Source organism: Protomyctophum parallelum, assembly GCF_964188405.1.
Source record: "Protomyctophum parallelum genome assembly, chromosome: 15".
NCBI lineage: Eukaryota > Metazoa > Chordata > Actinopteri > Myctophiformes > Myctophidae > Protomyctophum > Protomyctophum parallelum.
The window spans coordinates 19,154,326-19,176,410 of NC_139710.1; the positions used below are offsets into that span (position 1 = coordinate 19,154,326).

Genomic DNA, 22,085 nt, shown 5'->3' on the forward strand with positions numbered 1-22,085 from the left:
CACAGAGAGAGAGAGAATCACAGCAGCACAGGAACATCCATACATCAATACTAACGCTTCTGTAATAGTCGTTTTCCTTCAGAGTGCATCATTCTTGTGCGAGTGTCATTTTTGGACAGGTGTTTGAATTTGACTGTATCCAGTTCATCAGCGACTTTCTGTCATTGATGTTCCATAGATCAGATAGGGCAGTTTTAATCTTCCTAGAGAGAGAGAGAGAGAGATACGACATGTGAGAAACAGTCCATCTGGTGACATTTCCCAGTAAATGCACCGGTAAAGTATATTATTGGAACAAAGAAAGTTGCAAGCCCAAATATATTGAAAGAAGTTCAGTGACATTTCACTGAGATGACGGCATTTTTAATGTTCCCCCAGCAGCCCAGCTCTACTGTGTGAACACAGAACGGACTCTCTCCAACACAAGGCAAACATTTCATATGGGAAGGATTACACGGATTGACAGGAAAGAGGTGAATGTGCGTGTGTACACATGTATGCACTGACAGACATTTCATATGAGGAAGATTATTTAGAGAGAGAGACAGAGAGAGAGAGAGAGAGAGAGAGAAGAGTAAGCAGCTTCCAACAGGCTGTCTGGAATAGAGTAAGATACGGCACACAATAAAAGAGAACCGTCTTTAGAGAGCTAAAATGCAAATAGACTAAGATGAGTTATGTTTTCACTTGTTCAGTCAAAACGGCTTGGTTTATTGTTCATCCTACGTACAGACAGAGGTATAGAACAGTTTATCAATCAGGCTGAACAGAGTAACATACATCTTTGCCATCGTCGGTTCCATGAATACTAACCAATTTGGTGGGTTATAAAATTGGACGAAGAATTTAATGTTGGTTGTACTCGCACATTTTCAGCACCGGAGGGCTTTAGGACAAAAGTATCATACTATTCTAGAGTAATATAAATTCAAATCGAGACGACACATTTTCTTAAATGTGAAATCTTGAACTTCTGGCGACGTGCAGCAGTTGTGTACTTAACCCTTGGACTACCAATCAATTTTTTTTTGTTTGGGTAACAAATTGTCATATTTTTAATTCATCATTTTCACATTCATAGAAAGATCTGGTGGTTTGAACAGATGTTTTTTTTATTTTTTTCATTGCTAGTGTATTCTCTCGAATTGCCACCAGATGGCGGGAAGGCACCATTATGCTGATTTTGGCCAAAATAGACAAATCTTCCCAAGTCACTTCCGGTTCAACGATCGACAACATCCGGTATTATTTTGACCCTAGTCACTAGCTTGGCTGGTCCGGATTGCTAAACTAATGCTATATTTTTCATAACTAAGTCAAATTAACCTCAAATCAACCCCAAAACATCGCAAAATATAAAAAAAATTACAGCGACGCACATAGAGACGGCGCGCGTGCACGATAGCGCACGATCACGCGGATTTCGGCCGTTTTTTGGTAAATTACATCCAACATTAGTGATATTAGCGAAAAAATATTAATTCTTGCTCCGTTGAACCCTAGATAACTGACATTGATTGACATTCCGTTAATTCCGTGAACGGGAGGTTTGTATTTTTAGAAATATTCAGTTTTTTCCGTTAATTGTAGCCCAGGGGTTAATGAGCCTGCCTGATACTAACTCTCTCCCTACGCCTACGTAATCCTCATCAAATAAAATGTGCATGCATGCACACACTTCGATTGTAAATGAACAAAATGTACTTTCATCCATTAACCATACAGCTACAAATACTTGTAAGTCATCTTTATTTTGAGCATGTGAATAGGTTAAAATATATTATATATTTAGGAATTCTCTAAAATAACCAATCTACAAGCTTGACGAAGGGTAGAAACAGAAGGCACTGTTCTGCAAGTTATGTATCCTGTAATTGTGTTATTTTATTAAACGGTAGCTCTGGGCTTGACCAACATGCTGAAGCTCATTATAATTAAGAAGACACCTGCTGCAGGAAGGAGTAAATGACACAGGCCATGTCAGTCAATGGAGAAAGAAAAAAAGGGAAGATGCAGATGCCATCTCAGCGCAAGCTGTTTACATGAGAAATGGTTCATTCATTTATTCATCAAAAATGAAGGAATAATTGGACAACAGTGACAACTCTTGTAGGGCTGCATGTAATTAACATACACAATAGACTTTTGGTTGTTTAGCTGTGGAGTGTCTCTGAAAGGTCAATCAGACAAAGACCAGAGGGAAGAACAGAGTTCAGCACCACGGCCAGCACCTGATCCAAGGGAGGTACAGTACAGTACAGTACAGTACAGTACAGTACAGTACAGTACAGTACAGTACAGTACAGTACAGTACAGTATGCATGTCCCTCCGTGATGGATCCGATAGGCAAGTGCTGACAGCTGCCTTGGTTCTGATCAACCTTGGGCTATGAATACTACTGCTGTTGTCTAACTCAGTCTCTGCTGGCTCAGTCTCTATGGTCGACAACGCATTGCTGGGCGGTAATCCATACACACCAATTGTATGAGACAGTTATTAGGTGAAATGGTTCAGAACTGAGCGTTTGTTTTGCTTCTTTTCTGGGCAACACTTGGTTATGAAATTTCATTACTGGACAACACCACAGGCCAGCCGGGAAAAACCTCCGCCACTACTGTACAATTTCCCTGAAGAAATTGACTTTTGGCAACTTTAACTCTCCGCCTGTTGTTGGTATCGATCAGTCCTCACATAACAAAGAAACAAACGTTTACACTCAACATTTATCTTTTTGCAATTCAAATCCCATAATTTGATATTAATATTAATCAATATTTTCAATGCAAGATTTTCCCCTTCCTATACAGTACATATCCATATGCAGCCCCTGTGGGAGTAGTTGCCATTTACAAATTAATTGGACATTAAAACATTGAGATATGGGCCAGGTTAGATAAATGGAAAGCATATTGATCACATGGTCATGGCATCCCTGGTTCTATTCTGATCTGTGTTTCATAAAGCTTTCATAATAGCTCCTTAATGAAGTGGTTGCACCACTTAAGAATGGCATAATATTTCAAACCAACACATACTGTAAAATAGAATCTTACTACTAGTCGAATGTGTCCTAATAAAGGAGACGCCTCAATAGTCAGAGTGAAAACGGGGCACTTGTGACTCTGATAGTACTGTATAACATAATTAGAAATGAGTAATGACTAATTAGGCTATAAATATGCCCTAAGACAAGGGATAACAACAGCATTACAATAATACACTAATATGATGTGTGAAGTTGTCTAGGTGATGGCATTGCATCTTAACAGGGGTAGAACCCTGCTTCAATAATATGTCGTATTGTTAATTCACTGAAATGTTCCCTTTTATTAGTCAGATGCAGCGTGCTTTAACCCATTTAGGCCTGAGGACGATTCTACAAATGTCTTCTAAAATCCTGACAGTTTTCAGAAAAAAACATGTTTCTATGTCAGTGGTTCTCAAAGTCTTTCATGTCAAGGACCCCAAAAACTATATGTAATTGGTCGCCGGCCCGACCCCATCTGAAAATATGTTGTTCCACGGACCCCCCAGAAGCAAAGATTTGAGTTGAAAACGTTCGCTCTGAAAGAATATATATTCAAAGATTTGCGCCACATTCTCACGATTTTTTTAAAATAGCAAAAGTTTAAAGTAATGATTAATAATCAAGTCCCACCCCTAGTATATTGATCTAGGTTTGTGGTTATCAACAAGTCTCTCTCAACGCCAGAAGACCATAGTTCTTTCATGTGTTAAGTCATCAATAGACAAAGATTTGGTGGCTCAACTGACTTTTTACCCAGGTGGTTTTCTGGGGATATTGGTACATTTCTCCGAAGTGTTGGCATTGTGATAAAACAAACAAATAAAACAAACCACATTGGACTGAGCCACTACATGTTGTGTCTTTGTGACATTACATAAATGAGACTGCTGAGTGTGGTGTGATGTAAAAACTGAAGTGTACATTGTTAAAAATACAAACAAAGATCAAAGCCACTGAAATTCATTAAAAGTGTTCGAGTTCAGCATACACTCTCAGGGTTTCCGCTAGCCGGTAAAAACCGACTATTGACCGATTACAATTTGAATTGGCCAATGAATAAAATAATCACAGGCCACGTTGGCCGGCTGCCTTGCTCCAATGCTCCACAGTGTAGGCTCCACTGTTATTGTTTGTCATGCTTTCAAGTTTGGTCTGGTTTGAATAGATGAGATCTTCGATCTGGTCGTGTCATGAGTAAATGAGCCAATGAGCTGGTGAGTGCATTCTCAGACACCAGGTTCGCACAGCAGCTCACAGGCAGTATCACAGCAACGAGAGTGGAGAGCAGAGTGGGAGGAGTAGTACAGCAGAATTAGCTCAATGTCTCAAATCAATCGCCACGTCATTCTTATTTATTCCCCAACCATAAAATACGGAACAAAGTGTGTCCCGTATCAGTTCATTATGAGACGTGTCTTTTAGTTTCCAAATACGGGGCGATTCCATATTTTACGGGACAGGTGGACACTGGTAACCTAGTCTGTGCTACAATGGTTGGGTGGTGTGTAGGTGGGTATTGTGTGTGTGTGTGTGTGTGTGTGTGTGCGCGTGCGCGCGCGTTTGTTGGCTTATACTAACCTCCTGGCATCCACTATATTCTCCAGCTCTCGGGACTTGCGTGCGGCAGTGTATAGTACATTGTTGGGGATATCAGCCAGTCGTGCGACATTCAGGCCATAACTCCGTCCTGCTGCTCCCTCAGTTAGCTGGTAGAGGAAGGTGATGAACTCAGGTTCAACGTCACCGTCTGATGGACACATGGACACATCAGAACACACACAGAACCACAGTAGCACAGTGGTTCTCCCTTTTAATAATAATAATAATAAACTTTATTTGTATAGCACCTTTCATACATAAATGCAGCTCAGTGCTTCACAGGGCAGGACACAAAAATAGAATACAATAAAACACAAGTAGTTAAAATGATAGAACAGTGGCAAAGAACAAAATTGAATATAAGAACATAAAATAAATAAAAACAAATAAAAACACCACATGCAGCAAATCAGTCAGGACAGGGTAGGAACATGCATATTAAAACTCAACTAAAAGCAAGAGTGAAGAGGTGAGTCTTGAGTTGAGATTTAAAAATGTCTACAGAGGATGCGTGTCTGAGCTCGAATGGAAGTTTATTCCAGGCTGTTGGGCCGTAGAACCAAAAAGCTGCCTCACCATATTTTTTAGTTGCCATTTTTTTAGGCAAAGCGAGCAGGCCAGCAGTGGAAGACCTTAGGGGCCGGTTATTTAGGGAGGCAGTCATGTAGGTAGGAAGGTGCGAGACCATTGAGAGCTTTATAGACAAGTAAAATAATTTTAAAATCAATCCTAAAAACAACCGGAAGCCAGTGCAGTGATGCCAAAACTGGAGTAATATGTTCTCTCATCTTAGTTCTAGTTAAAACTCTAGCTGCTGCATTTTGGACAAGTTGTAATCTGTCAGTCGTTTTCTTAGGCAGTCCTGAAAAGAGTGCATTGCAGTAGTCAAGCCGAGAAAAAAGGCGTGGATTAGCGTTTTTGCATCGTCCAAGGACAAATAGGGTCTGATTCGTGCAATATTTCTAAGGTGAAAAAAGGCAATCTTGGTAACATGATTAATGTGTGAATTAAAATTCAATTCAGAATCAATAATAACCCCCAGGTTTGTCAAGGAAATGTGGGATACCTGAGTTGTATATTTAAGGACGTCATAAACCAAGCCATGAGAAGCTGTTAAGCCATGAGAAGCTGTTTTCTGTTCCCACTGACATTTGATTCCAATACCCTGAAACTCTGAATTGTGTCTGTCTCAATTATTGTTGTTCAACTATGCTATAAGTGCTCACCGACAGATTGCATTAACAGGTTCTTTACTGTACTGTTACTTTCTACAGTCAGGTTGCCAAGTCTGCTTATTATTGATTATTTCTGCTCGCTAGAACCGATTATGAGAACTTCTGTCTTATCCTCATTTAGCTTGAGAAAGTTCTCACTCATCCAACATTTGATGCTAGACAGACAGGTCAACAGCGGGTCTAAAGCACAGGGATCATCTGGGGCCACAGAGAGATATAGTTGGGTATCATCAGCATAGAAATGAAAATTGACTCCGTGATTGGTAATGAGTTCGCCCAATGGCAGTATGTACAAGGAGAACAGCAGAGGACCAAGAATAGAGCCTTGTGGAATACCAGAACTGATGTCGTGTTTGTCTGAGTCAAACTCGGCTAGATTGACAAAGTAACTTCTGTTTGATAGGTAGGAGGAGAACCAGGACAGGGCCGTACCAGACAGGCCTATCCAGTGCTCCAGACGCTGTATTAAAATTGAATGATCAATCGTGTCAAATGCAGCCGTTAAATCTAGAAGTAAGAGAACGGATACATGTTTCTTGTCGGCAGACACCCTAAGATCATTCATTACTTTTACAAGTGCTGTTTGACAAGTGCTGTCAAAGCCAGATTGGAATTTGTTGTGCACATTATTGTTCTGTAGAAATACATCCAATTGATGAGAGATGCATTTTTCTAAAACCTTGCCCAGAAAGGGTAGATTTGAAATGGGTCGATAGTTACCCAAAACAGAGGGATCAAGATTGTGTTTCTTGAGTAGGGGCCTAACTACGGCAGTCTTCAGTGAGTCTGGGAAGACGCCTGATTGTAGAGAGCTGTTTACAATTTTTAGGATATCTCCAATCACACTGTCTAAGACCTCTTTGAGAAAGGTGGTGGGAATTGTATCCAATGAACAGGAGGAAGATCTCATCTGTGATATGGTTTTGCGGAGTTCGTCTTCATCAATTGCGCAAAACGATAATAGGCTCCCCCTGAAGAGATCTACCCTGGGACCATTAGCTGCTGTTTGAAGATTTGCGCTAGCAGCAGCACCATTCATAATATCAGTTCTAATGTTAAAGATTTTGTTATCAAAAAAGCATGCAAACTCATTACACTTAGCTTTAGAGGCCGGGAATGACTGCTTGTAGGACTGGGGGGGGTTTAAAAGTCGTTCAATGGTAGAGAATAGGACTCTGGCATTTTTCTTGTTCTCATTAATAATGCCAGAGAAATATGCCTGCCTTGCTAGACGCAAGGCTTTGTTATAGGCGACTGTTGACTTTTTAAGAATCTCTAAGTGGATGGTGAGTTTATATTTTCTCCAAGCTCGCTCAGCTCTACGACATTCTTGCTTCAGTGAGCGTGTATGCTCATTTAACCAGGGCGTTACTCTGGTGTTATGTTTCTTTTTTGTTTTCAGAGGAGCCACCATATCAAGAGCTGACTCTAGTTTAAGATTAAAAATTTGAACCATATCATTTACTGGGGGAGTATCGGGCAGGGGGGGGGCCCAGATGACGAGAGAACTCGTCGGCTGCAGAAGAGCTAAAAAAACGCTTTGTTATGGTATATTCAGTGTTATTTTTCTCAACATCAGGGACAGCCATACTGAAACACAGCAAAAGATGGTCCGATAGCTCAGGCCTCTCGATCATATCGTTAATAGTGATGGTTAGACCTCTAGTGATCACCAAGTCCAGGGTGTGGCCATGTTTATGGGTTGGCCCAACAATGTGTTGAGCGAAATCAAATGATTGTAATAGATCTAGAAAGCCCTTGGCTACAGGATCCGACGCAATGTCCATGTGCAGGTTGCAATCTCCGGTAATCAGAGTTCTGTCATGATTGGTGGAGCAGATAGATAGAAGTTCTGATATTTCTGTTAAAAATGTGGCTTTATTACACTTTGGGGGCGGTAGATACTAATCATTACCACAGGGGATTGACTCTCTAATATTGTGGCCTGATATTCGAATGATTGCCTAGACACAGAGGTTTAAATTTTAGGGTGTCTGAAAAAATGTTTGCTAGACCACCTCCTCTGCTTTCACGTACTGAGTGAATGAATTTATAATTTAGAGGGCATGCTGCAGCTAACAGAATATCTCCATCAGAGCCAAGCCATGTCTCTGTTAAAAACAGTACATCAAGCTTCTCTTTGCAGATAATATCATTTACAGATGCTGGTTTGTTGGTTAATGAACGTATGTTGAATAATGCAAGGTTTAATTTGATAGATGATGAGGTTGATGATGGTGAAATGGCGCGACTCAGTGGACGTAAAAGGTAGAGTTCAGCGCGGCGTTTGGGGTGATGGTGATTGGATACTGTAGGGGGAATTCTGTTGCCTATAATAGTTGGGATGATGCATGGATGGGTGTCAATATGAGTATTCATAGTCATCATGTACTTTGTAGTATTGTTATTATTGTTATTTGGGACGGGAAAGGTGTGTGCATGTTGAGGTCCGAGCCCAGTGGAGATGGCGCTGGGGAACAGGGTGGAACTATGCTGGGAAGGGCCGGGGCCAGGGGCAGGGGGACGTCAATAGTAGACGGACACATTTCCGGTCAGCGCTGTGTGGTGGCTTACACCGCGAGCCAGGTTAAATGCAAGCATTTTGCTTCCCAGTCTATTCGGGTGGAGACCATCGTTGAGGGTCCATTTGGTTCCATTTGTACACTCTCAGGCCCCACTCACACATAGACGTGAAGCATACGACTGTCCCATACGCACACATTCATTTCCCCCCTCTCCCCGTCCCCTGCAGCATGTTGCACGCTTCAAAACCACGTGACTTCCATAGGAAATTATTTGAAACGGCGCGTTGTTTCACGTCTATGTGTGAGTGGGGCCTCAGAGTTACACACCCGTAAGGGGCCATTTGGAACGCCCTCAAGAAACCATCCCTGGACACCAATATTCTAATGAGCTAACATGGACCCCAAGTCACTGACTATGTACCAAAATGGAACAGAGCATCATTGGTAACACCTGAGAAGGAAGTAAGGAAGATGCCCAATTTATTTCCGATATGGCCGCTGTGCATATAGAGCCTATTGCTCTAACTGACTAACAGTGAACTAACAGTTCAGCACTATCTGAAATGCATACTGTGCATTCTCTTGTACGGTATTTTCCTTGAACTGCACTATGCAAGCACTGTTGAGGTTGTATAATGCTGTATATTTTGTCAATTATTGATGGTGTTGCATGTAAAGGCTTTTGAGTACTTTTTCTTGCCCTGTAAGCTATCTTAACTGCTGTGCTGCGTTTGGTAACTGCATTTCCCAACAGGATAAATATAGGTATTATCTTCTGGTAAGACCACAATGACCAACCCAATTATCCTGATGTGCCTCAGGTGTTTTAACCTGATGCCATGGCAGAAAATTGAATCAAAGTAATGACGCTCATGAATTGAGCTGACATTTACCGACACAGAGGATGTAATGTAACATCTAATTGTTCTTTAGGATGAGCGATCTATATATAAAAAAAAAGAAGCGGGTGGGCTTAAGAGAAGTCATTGATGTTACCAAGTCAGAGCCACAACCACTCAAATCTGTCATTGAAATGTCATAATCAAATTAATAAGCTTTTTGCTATATAATGCAAATATATTTTTCTTATTTCATGAAAAACAAAACATATATATCTAAAGTTTCTAAAGTGATTTTTATGCAATATGAGACGGAGAAATTGATCACATAGTTTCAATAAAGACAATAGATATCTACTTGTGTATATGCATGCACAAATCCTTTCACACATACGCACTACCTTCAGTGTCCGTGGCGATGCTAGGTTCATTCAGTAGGAAGGCCATGTGATAGTTGCCCACGTTTTCTGGATACATGCGCTCCAATTCACATAGTGGTGGGTAATGTGTTACAAACAGGGTCAGAGACTTGACCTGGGGAAAAAGTGAGAGATTTTTTAAATCTAGTCCAGGCATTTTATGCAAAGATTTACACATCATCTGGCAATCAAAAGATACAATCTTAAAAAGATGAAGAGGAACGTTCAATAAGAAAAAGATAATGAAGATAAAAGAAAAGACAAATACCATCTGTGTGGCGTATCATGTGATTACAATGTTTTGGTGTGTAGGCCAGAGTGGGACATCAGTAGTCTATGACGTACAGTATGACACAATGATAACATGAACATCTCAATGATAACAACTCAATGAAAACACCTCAATGAACATGGACACCTCAATGATAAGATCGCAAATACAGTTACTTAGGTCCGATTCACTAAGAATTGAGGATTTAAGTGGTTAAGAAGTGCTGTCATTGTACCTGGGTAAATGTTTGTAACAAAGGATTACTCAGTGTTCTGTACAGGTTTGTACAAGCTGGCAACCATTTAGGCCCATTTTATTTTTCAGCTATTCGTAAATGTCCGCAGCTAAATAACAATTTTGGGGTCCTTGACATGAAATATTTTGAAAAATCACTAGTTTAACAGACAACATGAAGGTCCATGAGACAGAGCTCTAAAATTGGTGGGAAAAACTAGACCTATATTAAATTGTTTATAGGATCAATACAAGTAAATTAATACACGATAACCCTTCCACAGTAGTAGCTTTTCATATTTTCTATTATTTTGGATAATTTCCTACATAATGCCTCACTTGCATATTTAAAAATGTAATTTTGTAATACAATAAATCATTGTCTTCGTGTAAGTAATCAATTGTCAATCTAAGGTAGGTATGGTTTTGCATAATTAATTTCATAATTAATTTTGAAGCTCTGGCTCATGGACTAAGAACCAAAAAGAACTGAACTGGTGGAAAAGAGACTAGTCTGCTAGTTTCTTTAGTATTTCCTTGCCATTGTCAAAAATGTGTTTGTTTGGGGGGAAATATTGGGAATACATGTCAAGTGTCTTTAATCTTGAGCCAACTTGTGATTTGGCAAAACTATATTACTAATTTGCGCACACACACACACACACACACACACACACACACACACACACACACAGTGAAGGGAGGCTAACTGCCTCCTAGCTAATAGTCCGATTAGCTGCTAATGGTTGTTAATGGCCATAACCCCCCAGGGCTCTAGTCTATTCCACTGTACGAGACCCATGGACAGCGCCACTACCAATGAACCTGGCTGTAATGAAACAAATCCAGTGTCAGACATTGGCCAGGTTCAGTGGCGGTATACCCTGAAGAAGGCTAATTGCTAACGCTAATCCACGCCTTTGTTTTTTCTCGGCTTGACTACTGCAATGCACTCTTTTCAGGACTGCCTAAGAAAACGACTGACAGATTACAACTTGTCCAAAATGCAGCAGCTAGAGTTTTAACTAGAACTAAGATGAGAGAACATATTACTCCAGTTTTGGCATCACTGCACTGGCTTCCGGTTGTTTTTAGGATTGATTTTAAAATTCTGTTACTTGTCTATAAAGCTCTCAATGGTCTCGCACCTCCGTACCTCCGTGACTGCCTACCTAGATATGTCCCTAACCGCCCCCTCAGGTCCTCCAATGCTGGCCTACTTGAAGTGCCTAAAAGAATGTGCACAAAAAAATATGGTGAGGCAGCTTTTTGCTTCTATGGCCCAACAGCCTGGAATAAACTTCCATTCGAGCTCAGACACGCACCCTCTGTAGACATTTTTTAATCTCAACTCAAGACTCACCTCTTCACCCTTGCTTTTAGTTGAGTTTTACTATGCACGTTCCTACCCTGCCCTGACTGATTTGCTGCATGTGGTGTTTTTATTTCTTTTTATTTATTGTTATTGTTCTTATACTCAATTTTGTTCTCTGCCATTGTTCTATAATTTTAACTACTTGTGTTTTATTGTATTTTATTTTTGTGTCCTGCCCTGTGAAGCACTTTGAGCTGCATTTATGTATGAAAGGTGCTATACAAATAAAGTTTATTATTATTATTATTATTACCAGTTTGTGCGGCCACCTTCTTGTCTGTTGAAGAGCACTATTTTGATTATTATATTTTGATCGAGCCAAGGTCCAAACCTGCGACATTGACACGCCAAATAATTTGAGATTCTAGCGGGAATCCTACAGGGTGACACTCTGGCCCCCTTCCTGTTCCCCTTACGGTTTTATAATCGAATATCAGTTTAGCGGGTAAGCTATGGGTATGGGTATTTCGTTTAATATAAGCGCTTTTCTGCTGAAAAATCACACCCATGTGAACTGAGTGGTGCAACTCCGTGTGGGGGTCCCTGGTGGGTCTGTGGAACTTCCAGACCTACAGGAACGCGCCCAGGGTGCCAGCCGGGTCGGGCGAGACGCCCCGCGTCCGAAACGGTCGAGAAATGTGTTACTGTGTGGGGGAATTAGCATTTAGCAGACACCTCTCTCTCTCTCTCATTAGCAGGCAACTCTCTCTGTGTTTCTAGCACAGCGTCACTTTTGCCCCTACTGGTACTCTAAACATAGAGACAGACATAGGGACAGGTACGTGGACATTAGGGACATTGCCGTTCTTTGGAGTGGTTGCACTTGCACCACTCAAAAAAGAGGGAGAGGGACAGTGCGATTATCAGAAAAAGACCTCAATATTACTCTGTGGAAACTGTGGAATGTACTGAATACTAATAGTTTTACAATAGTAGGCGTATATATGAAATTAATCATGATTGAGAAGCTGCATGGCATATTTATCACTTAAACGTAAATATTGTTTCGAGAAAAACTGTGACCTTCCGACTTCCTGCTGGCTTGCTGGATACTGTAAATACAACTCCACATTATAATGAATACATCATATATACATTTGAGCCGGTAACGAGTTGTAAGCACACACTTTGTGCCTGGTTCAGTTCGGCAAGTCATAGACCGTGACGCATGCTGAGCATGCGGAAGCACCGCCTACTCCCGTGCTCCGCGGCCGCGATACGTCACGACCCTTACCCCTACGTTTGGAACCCAGCTCCGTGGTTTCCCTTTCTGTGATGCGCTGGTCCAAGAATATACACACGGAGAGTGGACACACTACAGAAACAACACCACCACGGAGCAGTGGACACCAGACAACCTGCCCAGCGTGGAAAACACACGGTCAGTGGCCAAACACACATACACTCGGATTGCACTGCGACACGCGTGTGGCACGGAGAAACAACAACAACAGGACCACGTGGCTTTAGTCTCGAAAATTCTAGTAAAATCCAAAACGTTTCCAGATGAGCTACAAGGGAAGCCTCTCCTCTGTGTGATCAGCTGATAACGTGCACAACATCATATAGACTTTTCTCAAAAACTCGGGTGGTGCGGTGCTATGCCTGCCCACCACTGACCACCATGGAGGTTATAGGTTCAAGTCCACCGTGGTGCATCCGTCTTTGTCAGGCATCTACACAAACACAATTGGCTTGTGTTCAGGGGGGGAGGGAAGGTGATAATTGTCACTGCGTGTAATCCTGTGGGCGGCACCTGTCAGCAGGGACTCAGGGAGTGTTGGGTGGGAGAAGTAGGACGAAAAAAGGCGGTGCGCATTGTTTTTAAATGGACAGTTGTGAACATGAGCAATTTCAATTGATGAATGAAATGAATAATAATTAACAGATGAATCGCTTATGAAAATAAGCATTAGTGGCTGCCATAAATGTAGACATGGAGCATCCTGCAGGGGAGGTTAGTGGAACAGAACAAGAAGATGAGAAACCAGGCAGGGACTCATGGAGACATATCATCACTCAAGCCTCTTTAACCAGGAGATGTACTAATCTGGGCATTGGAAGAGGATGAGACTATAATGCATGACAACACAAGTATGCACCCAACAGGATGAGCAGCGCTCCTCTCCAAAACTATGCATACCGAGCGCACAGCCCAGTTTATCCGTCAGAATGCTTTCTCCGTATAGTCGTGTTCCTAAAATAAGTGATCTACAAGCTAACAACACTTCACATTGCAAAGCATTGTTGTGAGTGGTTGATGCTCAGCGACACCTTTTCCATACTCGTGTATATTCCCTTGAGTAGAAAAACTTCACAGGACTCCGTTGTAAAAATATCACAAAAAGATTTAATCCAAAAATGTGTTCATTAATACAAAGTAATCAAAAACAAGTTCTCAAACTCAAAAAATAGACTACGGTCAAAAAACCGTGTCGCTCTGATGTTGTATTGTGCACAAACTGACTGTACTGCTCTGCACAAACTCTGCCTCTGTCTGCCCTGCACACACTCAGCTGTTAGCAACTGCAATTAACTCAGGCAACCAGAGCTCTCTTCTTAAAGCTACATTAACATCACTGTTTTTAACCTAAAACACATCACCAAGAATTAAACAAATTAACTTAATTAAGCTTTTTAACATAGCTAATTTAACAATCATAATGCAATATGCATGAGCTGTTAAACCAAAATACAAAACACAAAAATAAAGCTGTAATTATTCAAATAATCACAATATTCAAACTTGGCTCCCACAATTGTTGTCTTGTAGATCTGTTCATTTTCGGCACGTGATTCCCTCCAAGCATACGATTACGACAGTACCCCAGCTCTCCCCATTATTTCCACTGAAAACGCTTAATCTTTCACATGATTTAGTACACTTGCCGACTGTTTCACAATGCACTCGTTTCAGGACTCTCCCGGTGAGATCACTTGAATGTATGTTTGATTGGTCCTGTAATTGCATGCTACAAAAGGACACAAACGCACAGTCACACAGGCTTGCGCACACGTCACTACAGTTTATTAACAACTGCACCACTTGATATAAATCTTAGTGCTTTAGGCAGAATCACACACACAGATAAAGGAAGCCCTTTCTTTTATGATTTTTTTTTTTTAATCCTCCTAATTTGTTTACATGCCAAGTGGCTGGTTAAGGTAGCTGCATACTACATTACTACACGAGAACAACTGAAGTCGGTTTGGAAAGGAGAGCTCCATTATTTCATAACGCCACGGAACACTTCTGCGTTCAGGAAGCCAGACCCTGCCCACCACGGCTCACACTGTTGGTGGCAAGTGTTGCCCTTTCTAGCGATAGGTTGTGTTCATGAATGATCACTGGAGAAGGTGGCTCATGTCTCTTCCAAACTACCACTGCATTTCGCTCACTTAACTGCTGGCAGAATGAACTTATGAAGCTATGTGGCACGTCTGACCAAATAGTTCAGGTAGTCACAACATCTCGGAGGCATATAGAACACCCACATTTAGTTCTTTGAACTCGCCCACCCAAACCTCTGAATGATATCATATTGTAGTTTTGGACCAGCCTAAATGAACACATTTAGTCTGTTCTGGTGTAGTATGCAATGGCTTGAGTTTCCATCATATACCAGCCAAAGAGGAAATCTTCATGCCGTTGGCGGATGTTAAGATTGTTCCCGGCTGTTGTAGTCCATGGGAAAAGCATGCCAGACCACCGGCATGGCCCTATAATACATACATACATACATACTGGAATTATACAGAAAACCAATCAATACTACAGCCTGGCCCTGACTAAAACAAAGTCTTCTTCCTCTCATTGCCTACAGAAGCTTATTCAACTACTCTCTGATGTTTTTCGTTTCAGCCTTCCTTTCTCTCTCTGCATCCCATGCTGCCAAGGCTGCCTGGCCATTGAATTCACTGAGTGGTTTATGAAACTCATCTAGGTGAGTGTTGAGTATAGGGAAAGAATCTGTTACTATAACAACTGAGTCAAAGGAAGGGTAGGGATTTCTGCATTTTGACACAAACAGGTGAGGATGATGATGATGATCATGTGAGGTAGGGGTTGATAGGAGGAGCATAATTCCAGCAGGCATCTCTGTATGGAGGGCAGTCATTGACCGCAAAGCACTTCTCCCACTCAGCTCTTTGGAGCTCTGTTTCCTTCAATATGCAAGGCTTCTCGAGGCACTCTGACAAATCAATGCAGTTATACAACAGGTGGTTAGCGGGCCTCCGCCTCCTGCCAAGTGCCAACTACAGTTCCCAGTTGTATTAGCTGTTACTGAGCTGCTTACATTGTCCAAAGAAAATTACATAAGCATGCAATACTCTTTGATATGGAACTGGCAAATCATGAAAGGTGGGAAGTGTTTTTTCAAACACAAAACGTTTATTCTTCTATATTTGGACTGGTAGTAACAGCTGTTTTGATTATGTAAACTTTTCACAAATTACTTGTACAGATCAAGCAAATACCACAATCATGGCCCGATGCAGTAAAACCAAAATGTATGATGTAATTGTACGTAAATATGTAGGGGATAATATAGACGGTAGCTGTGCTGGTCATTATTGGAAAATAAATCCCTACTGGGAGAAGCAGGACTGATTACAGCTGAGCAAATTACAACTTACAAGCAAAACCATCATTTGATAGAAAATACTGATTTAAAAAGGGGTAAATCATAGAGTTCTCAAATTCTGCCTGAACCCGACCCGGCCCGACCCAACAATTTCGGGCCGAGAGAGATGCATACACGCACTACACTACTGACTACTGATTTCCACACCTCACCCGTTTGCTCCTGATTTATCCGTTTGATTCCTTGTTTTTGATTATTTAATAAATTATATTTCCTGCGTCTCCGCTGTTCTTTTTTGTTGTTGTTGTGTCTTTGGTCATAACAACCATGAATATGTTGTAGAAACAGCCCAGGTGGAATTAAATGTCAGTGGAGAGACGGTCACAGATCTCTAACCTCTCTCTTTCTCACACACTCGTGGTGTTGCAACACAGTGCAACACCCGCAGGACCCCTGCAAGCTCACGTACTCCCAGTGGTGGAACACACACACCCACACACACAAAGGGAGTGCTGAGCACTCAGCTCGAGTGCACACAGAAATCTCCAAACCTGTCTGCTCCCTTAACCACTTAAACACTATACTTCATTGACAGTGTGGTCTACACTTGGTCCCGGTCATTTTTGTCCTCTTCATCGAAAATAGATGTAAAAGCTCACATCTGTCTTGTCCAGAGGAAGTCCTTATGATCTAGTTCCCCCCAGTTTCAGGACACTCAAGGGAAAAAATGCTTTTTACTACGCAGCCACTACTCTGTGGAATGCACTCCAGCCCTGAAATCCCTAAATTCTATTGCAATATTTAGGAAAGACCTGAAATCATGGCTCCTTCTACACACTAACTGGTCATAGTTAGCTTCCTACCCTGGATTCTCAGGACCATTCTCTCAGGGTACCTCTTGTCCTATGTATATAGCTCCCAGCCTTATATATAAGGATTATTTATTATATGTTCCATGGTTGTTTTGTCTGTACAGTACTGTATGTACAGTATGTGTATAGTTTCATGTTACAAAGTGGACCACAATGGAAACAAGCAAAGGCTTTTTTGTGTCTAAGTCCATTTGGCGTTTTTTAAAATGTCATTTTCTGTAATTTTCTTAAACTGCCAATAAAGTATTCTATCTATCTATGTCGTCAGATGTTCGCCTGTTACGCCCAGAATAGGCACTCTAGGGTTCATGTGGTTAAAACCTCTTCTTTAGAGAGGACCTGTCCGTCCGTTATGCCCATCCTGCCTGGCTCCATTTGGATACCTCTGCCTTCCACCAGGCGTTTGAAATCACAGTTCAGGAGGATTAGCAAGGAGGGAGCTTGTCATCATGACATGGTCTACAGTACAGACTCGTACAACCCGCTTACGGCCATCACCAAGGTTCAAGTGCCATAACCTACATTATCACTGGCCTTGATAACTGGTATTTATTCTGTCCAATACCCACAGAGGTGAGAGTACCCCCCCCCCCCCCTTCCCTTTCCAGCATTTACTGTATACTGTAACTAGCAGCTGCAGCAGCATATTACCATTATATATCAAGTCTCTCTCCAATTAAGCTCTGGCTTCCACAGGCCTTGTGCTGCCAGGGTGTCTCTGGAGTCATTTCTTTGTCTGCAAAACAAGCCATCGCTGCAACTCGCATACCGTACATGCATAGACAAGTGCACGAACAAACACATACACTCATAATTGAGGGCCCTAACGTGGCGGTTTATTGGGCTGGCGTGGAGCTCCTACAGTGCTCGTGAATACACAAGATGCGTGTGGGAGAAAATAAGAGGTGGGGAAGAAGAGACTCTATGTGACTTGTGAGCATGTGTGTAGGTGTGTGCCCAGCAGCACGCACATAAATACAACAAACACACTTTTTGTGTGTGTTGCAGTACCATCCAATGTGTCACTGTGTTTTGTCATTTCTCATATTCCCTTTTTAATATCTAATGGGTCCTGACTCCTGATGTGTCAGTTCTTGCCTTTGTGTTTATCTGTTGGCTCAGATGAATAACAGGTAAAAGGAGAATGGTGTGGTCTAGGATGTGTTTTTCATACTTTCACGGACCCCAATTACTCTGAGAGTGTACAAAAGGTGGAAGAATAAATGGCACCTTTTTCACATTGGCCTATTATAGCGCCACCAGGAGGCCACAACCTGACCTGGTGGAGACCTGTGCCCCGAGGGGCACTTTATCTAGTTACGTTCTGAATTGCACCAGTGGGAGACAATAAAGACTCTACCCCTTGCTCTCTCTCTCTCTCTCTCTCTCTCTCTCTCTCTCTCTTCCTCAAAATGTATTGGCCTGGCAAACGCACTTACATGTCTGACGAAGTGCTCCAGGGTGGCGTAGGCGATGGCGATCCCGTCGTGGGTGCTTGTGCCACGGCCTAGTTCATCCAGGATGACCAGTGAGCGCTCTGTGGCCCGGGCGATGATCTCTGAGGCCTCCGTTAGCTCCTCCATGAAGGTGCTCCGTCCCTTGTATATGTTATCCGACGCCCCCATCCTGATCGCCGGGAGATAGGAGGGAGATTGGAGGAAGTGAATATCATATGAGACTAGATAATACTGGACTAGATAGTAGATATACACCTTTGTGTGGCCAGAAATAGGGCCAACACAATATTGTCAATTAACAACACTCGAATGATGACGAGAGGGCCTAGGAGGTGGCAGAACTATCACATAGTGCCAAGAAAATGTAAAAGAAATTGCTCTAAACAAACATTAAAAGTCCATAGACTTGGCTGCCACTCTACAGTATCTTTGTTCAAAGTGCCCTAAACAAACATTAAAAGTCCATAGACTCGGCTTCCATCCATGTTGTAATTTCAAAAGCCAGCCGCTGGAGAGGATATGGAGTGTGTGGTCTAACCTCAACTGACTCCATGACGACACGTCATCGAGTCAGCTCCATATATGGACACAAAAGGGCGGCATAGTGTCTGAGCAAATAGGCATAGGTTCTATTTTACGTCATGATGATGTACGATGATAAGAGCGCCCCTCACTTCACACGGGTGTGATTCTTTTGTTAAATAACAGATTTGGCATACATCAGCCAATTAAAATCATCACATTACGTGCTACAAACACACACACACAAAGCTGTGCATAGGAGGGATTAGCGCCCCTCAAACAAATGTGCTGTGGAAATGGATCATGCATCAAGTGAAAGTGACGTCTAGATTCTACTTTTATATTGTGATATAATTAAATCAGGGGATGCAGGGGCAGGGATAACAGGTGGACCTCCCGCAGTGGCTGTGCTGCTGGTCAAAGGTCATGGAGACATCTGTGCCCTTTCTCTTCCTCTGTCCTCACTGGTCTCCAAAGATGCACAAGAGACATTCTTATTGTTCATAACACATTCACATGTCCTGCTGTTGTGTTGAATTTGGATAGATTCTGATTACATGCAGTGTGCGAGCATTACAAGCCTGCCTACTGTATATACTATATAGGCAAGTGCAATCTCTAAATAGTAAGGAAATACCATGTGCTGCGCCTGTACTACCTTAGACAGTTAAGGAAATGCAGGGTCTGCTCTGCTAAAATCCAGAGTAATGACAGGGGCCATCACTGCATGGTATAGAACTAGCCATTCACAGGATGTGCAAGTTCTACAGGAGGTGACACATGAACGTAACACATGAGAGCAAAAAGGATTATGAAAGACAGGCAACACATTGGAGATTAACGGTTTGTGACAATGCAGACCGGCAAGCGTTTCGGGTGTCAATGCCCCGGGGCTCAAGGCTCAGCAAGAGCTTTTCCCCAGTGGCACTCAGAGCCATAAATAAGGACATGGACAATATGAAAAAAGAGGGATAACAAAATAAAAAGTCTTCAAAAAAAATACAAATTAAAAAACAAAATAAGGTCCGGGACCGCAATCTACACTGTAAAATCCTTAGTGTTAATTTAACTCAAGGCCTTGTTTCCTAACAATTTAGCGGGGGAAACAGGTAAATGGACCCCACCAAGGACCCTCTGGGGTCCCAGGACTGGAGGTTGAGAACCAGCGTATTACCTTAAGGATATAATAAAAAAACGGCACACAATCTGATATCTCTATGTACGGTGGTGGATGTCTGTGTTTGTGTCATCACCCAGGAATTGCACTTTCTTTCCCCTCATTAATTAAAAACAGATTTAACACATTTGCTTGGCACTGTAAAGTCTGAGTCTGTCTTGTACTGAGAAATTCTACTGACATGTACTGACCTGACGTCAAAAGAAGTTAACAGCATATTTTCATGTCTCTCCCCTGGCTCCTGGATGCATCCAATTCCAAACCTACTGACCAAGCTTGGCATCCATCTTTCTACAGCTTATGGCTCCTAACCACATGAACCCTATTGTCCCTATAAAAGGAAGGGGGCCTACTGTAGTACTGAGTACAGAGCCCTCGGGGACTCCAATGAATGAAGTAAAGTTTAAGTGATTAACAAACCTTTTCCACTATCCTCCCATTATCGTTCAGAAACACAATCTAAGCCTTCCTGAGATGGCCCATCTCAAAGTTAAAAGCTTTCTTTTTCCAAAATATCATTAGTTAAAATCATTCAAAGTGATCTTTAAAACAAGTCAAATAAACCATACAATTGATGTAGATGATCATTATACGAGGTAGGGCTTTAAGCAACTAGTCGACTATTCAACTAGTCGACTAGAAAATCCACTAGTTGACCTCGTTAGTACTAGTTGAGTAGTTGATAAGAAAAAAGCTTTTTTTTTCTCCCGTATTTTGTAGGCCTCACGATCAGCTAGAATACTAGATTATAGTCACCAATGTACACAATTTTTAAATATACAAATATTATAAAAAAAAAGGAAAAACGTTTTTTTTTTTTTTTTACACAATAGGTAGGCCTAGTTAAACAACTAGTCTAGTAAACTAGGCAACTAGTCAACTAGTAAAAATCACTAGAAGTGAAAGCCCTAATACGAGGTAATATCACGCAATGTGATTGGTTGATAATTTGCACATCACACCACAGCTAAGAACTAGAAGCGTGCGCTCCTCCGATCACCAGTTTGGGTAGCCTACCCACTACCCAGGGCTGTCGTTGCGATTGAGTGCAGCCTTCAAGAGATGAGAAAGCTGCAGAAGGAAATAGAGTACAACAGATGGTGTTTCTGTTGCCCCTTTGGGCAGAAGTGAAAGCGTTTTGGAGGTGTGCTCTATAGATGCCCCTCAACATGTGATTCCAATTTGGGGATGATTGCATGTTGCGTTGAAGATATAATATATTGCACTACTCATTGTTCAAAAACATATAATATATGTTGTTTAAGTCCTATATTATTATATATTGTAAATTGAAAACTTTGTGCTTTCTCCCTCACACTCACAAGCCCCCCCTATCTTTTTCTAAATATGTTTTCTACTTGGACTGGCCATCAGGAGTCCACTGGCGCCATTAATCGTTTTTACATTCTTCCCAAAACTATCTTTATTGGTCATAGGAGGACGGGAGGGCCTTTAAGTTAGATGTGGTGTAGGCAGACTATAGGGCAGCACTAGGGTCTACCTAGTGCTCACTGCGATCAGCAAATACAGGTCAACTACCCACCCTTTCAATGCAGTGAGTAGGCCACTTAGACTCTTTACCCTCCTGCCTCCCAAGATTGCGTGAATCTCGTTTGTGTCCGAGCATAGGCATGGTAACGCACCGCTTGTCTGTGATTGGCCTACCGACACTGCCCGTCTTGACATTTAAAAAAACATTTTACATTTAAAAAAAAAGAAAAAAAGAAAATCAGCCTCTGCTACACATCTACATTGTAAATAGGAAGTTGCACTTTGGTTGATCTTACGCCAAAATCGCAAATCAATTTGATATTTTAAAAATCATGCTGTTACGGACCATGGTCCTTCTGAGTATTTGTTATTGATGTTGTGATGGTTAATTGTTATGATGATAATTAGTTGAGCTGTGAATAATATTTATAGTATGGAAATGTTGGTCTTCTGT

General features: G+C 41.7%; 1 protein-coding gene across 2 annotated transcripts in view; it reads right to left on the reverse strand.

Annotated features, from left to right (window-relative positions):
• The window catches only part of msh3 (mutS homolog 3 (E. coli)), a 65,195-nt gene continuing 43,110 nt past the window's right edge, over positions 1–22,085 (reverse strand). For both annotated transcript variants that reach the window (XM_083783608.1, XM_083783607.1), the window contains exons 21-24: positions 18,424–18,610; positions 9,629–9,761; positions 4,608–4,776; positions 1–203 (exon numbers count right to left, since the gene is read on the reverse strand). In XM_083783608.1, the coding sequence (XP_083639734.1) occupies positions 89–203; positions 4,608–4,776; positions 9,629–9,761; positions 18,424–18,610 (604 nt within the window). In that variant the 3' untranslated portion in view covers positions 1–88. The remainder of the gene's footprint in view (positions 204–4,607; positions 4,777–9,628; positions 9,762–18,423; positions 18,611–22,085) is intronic.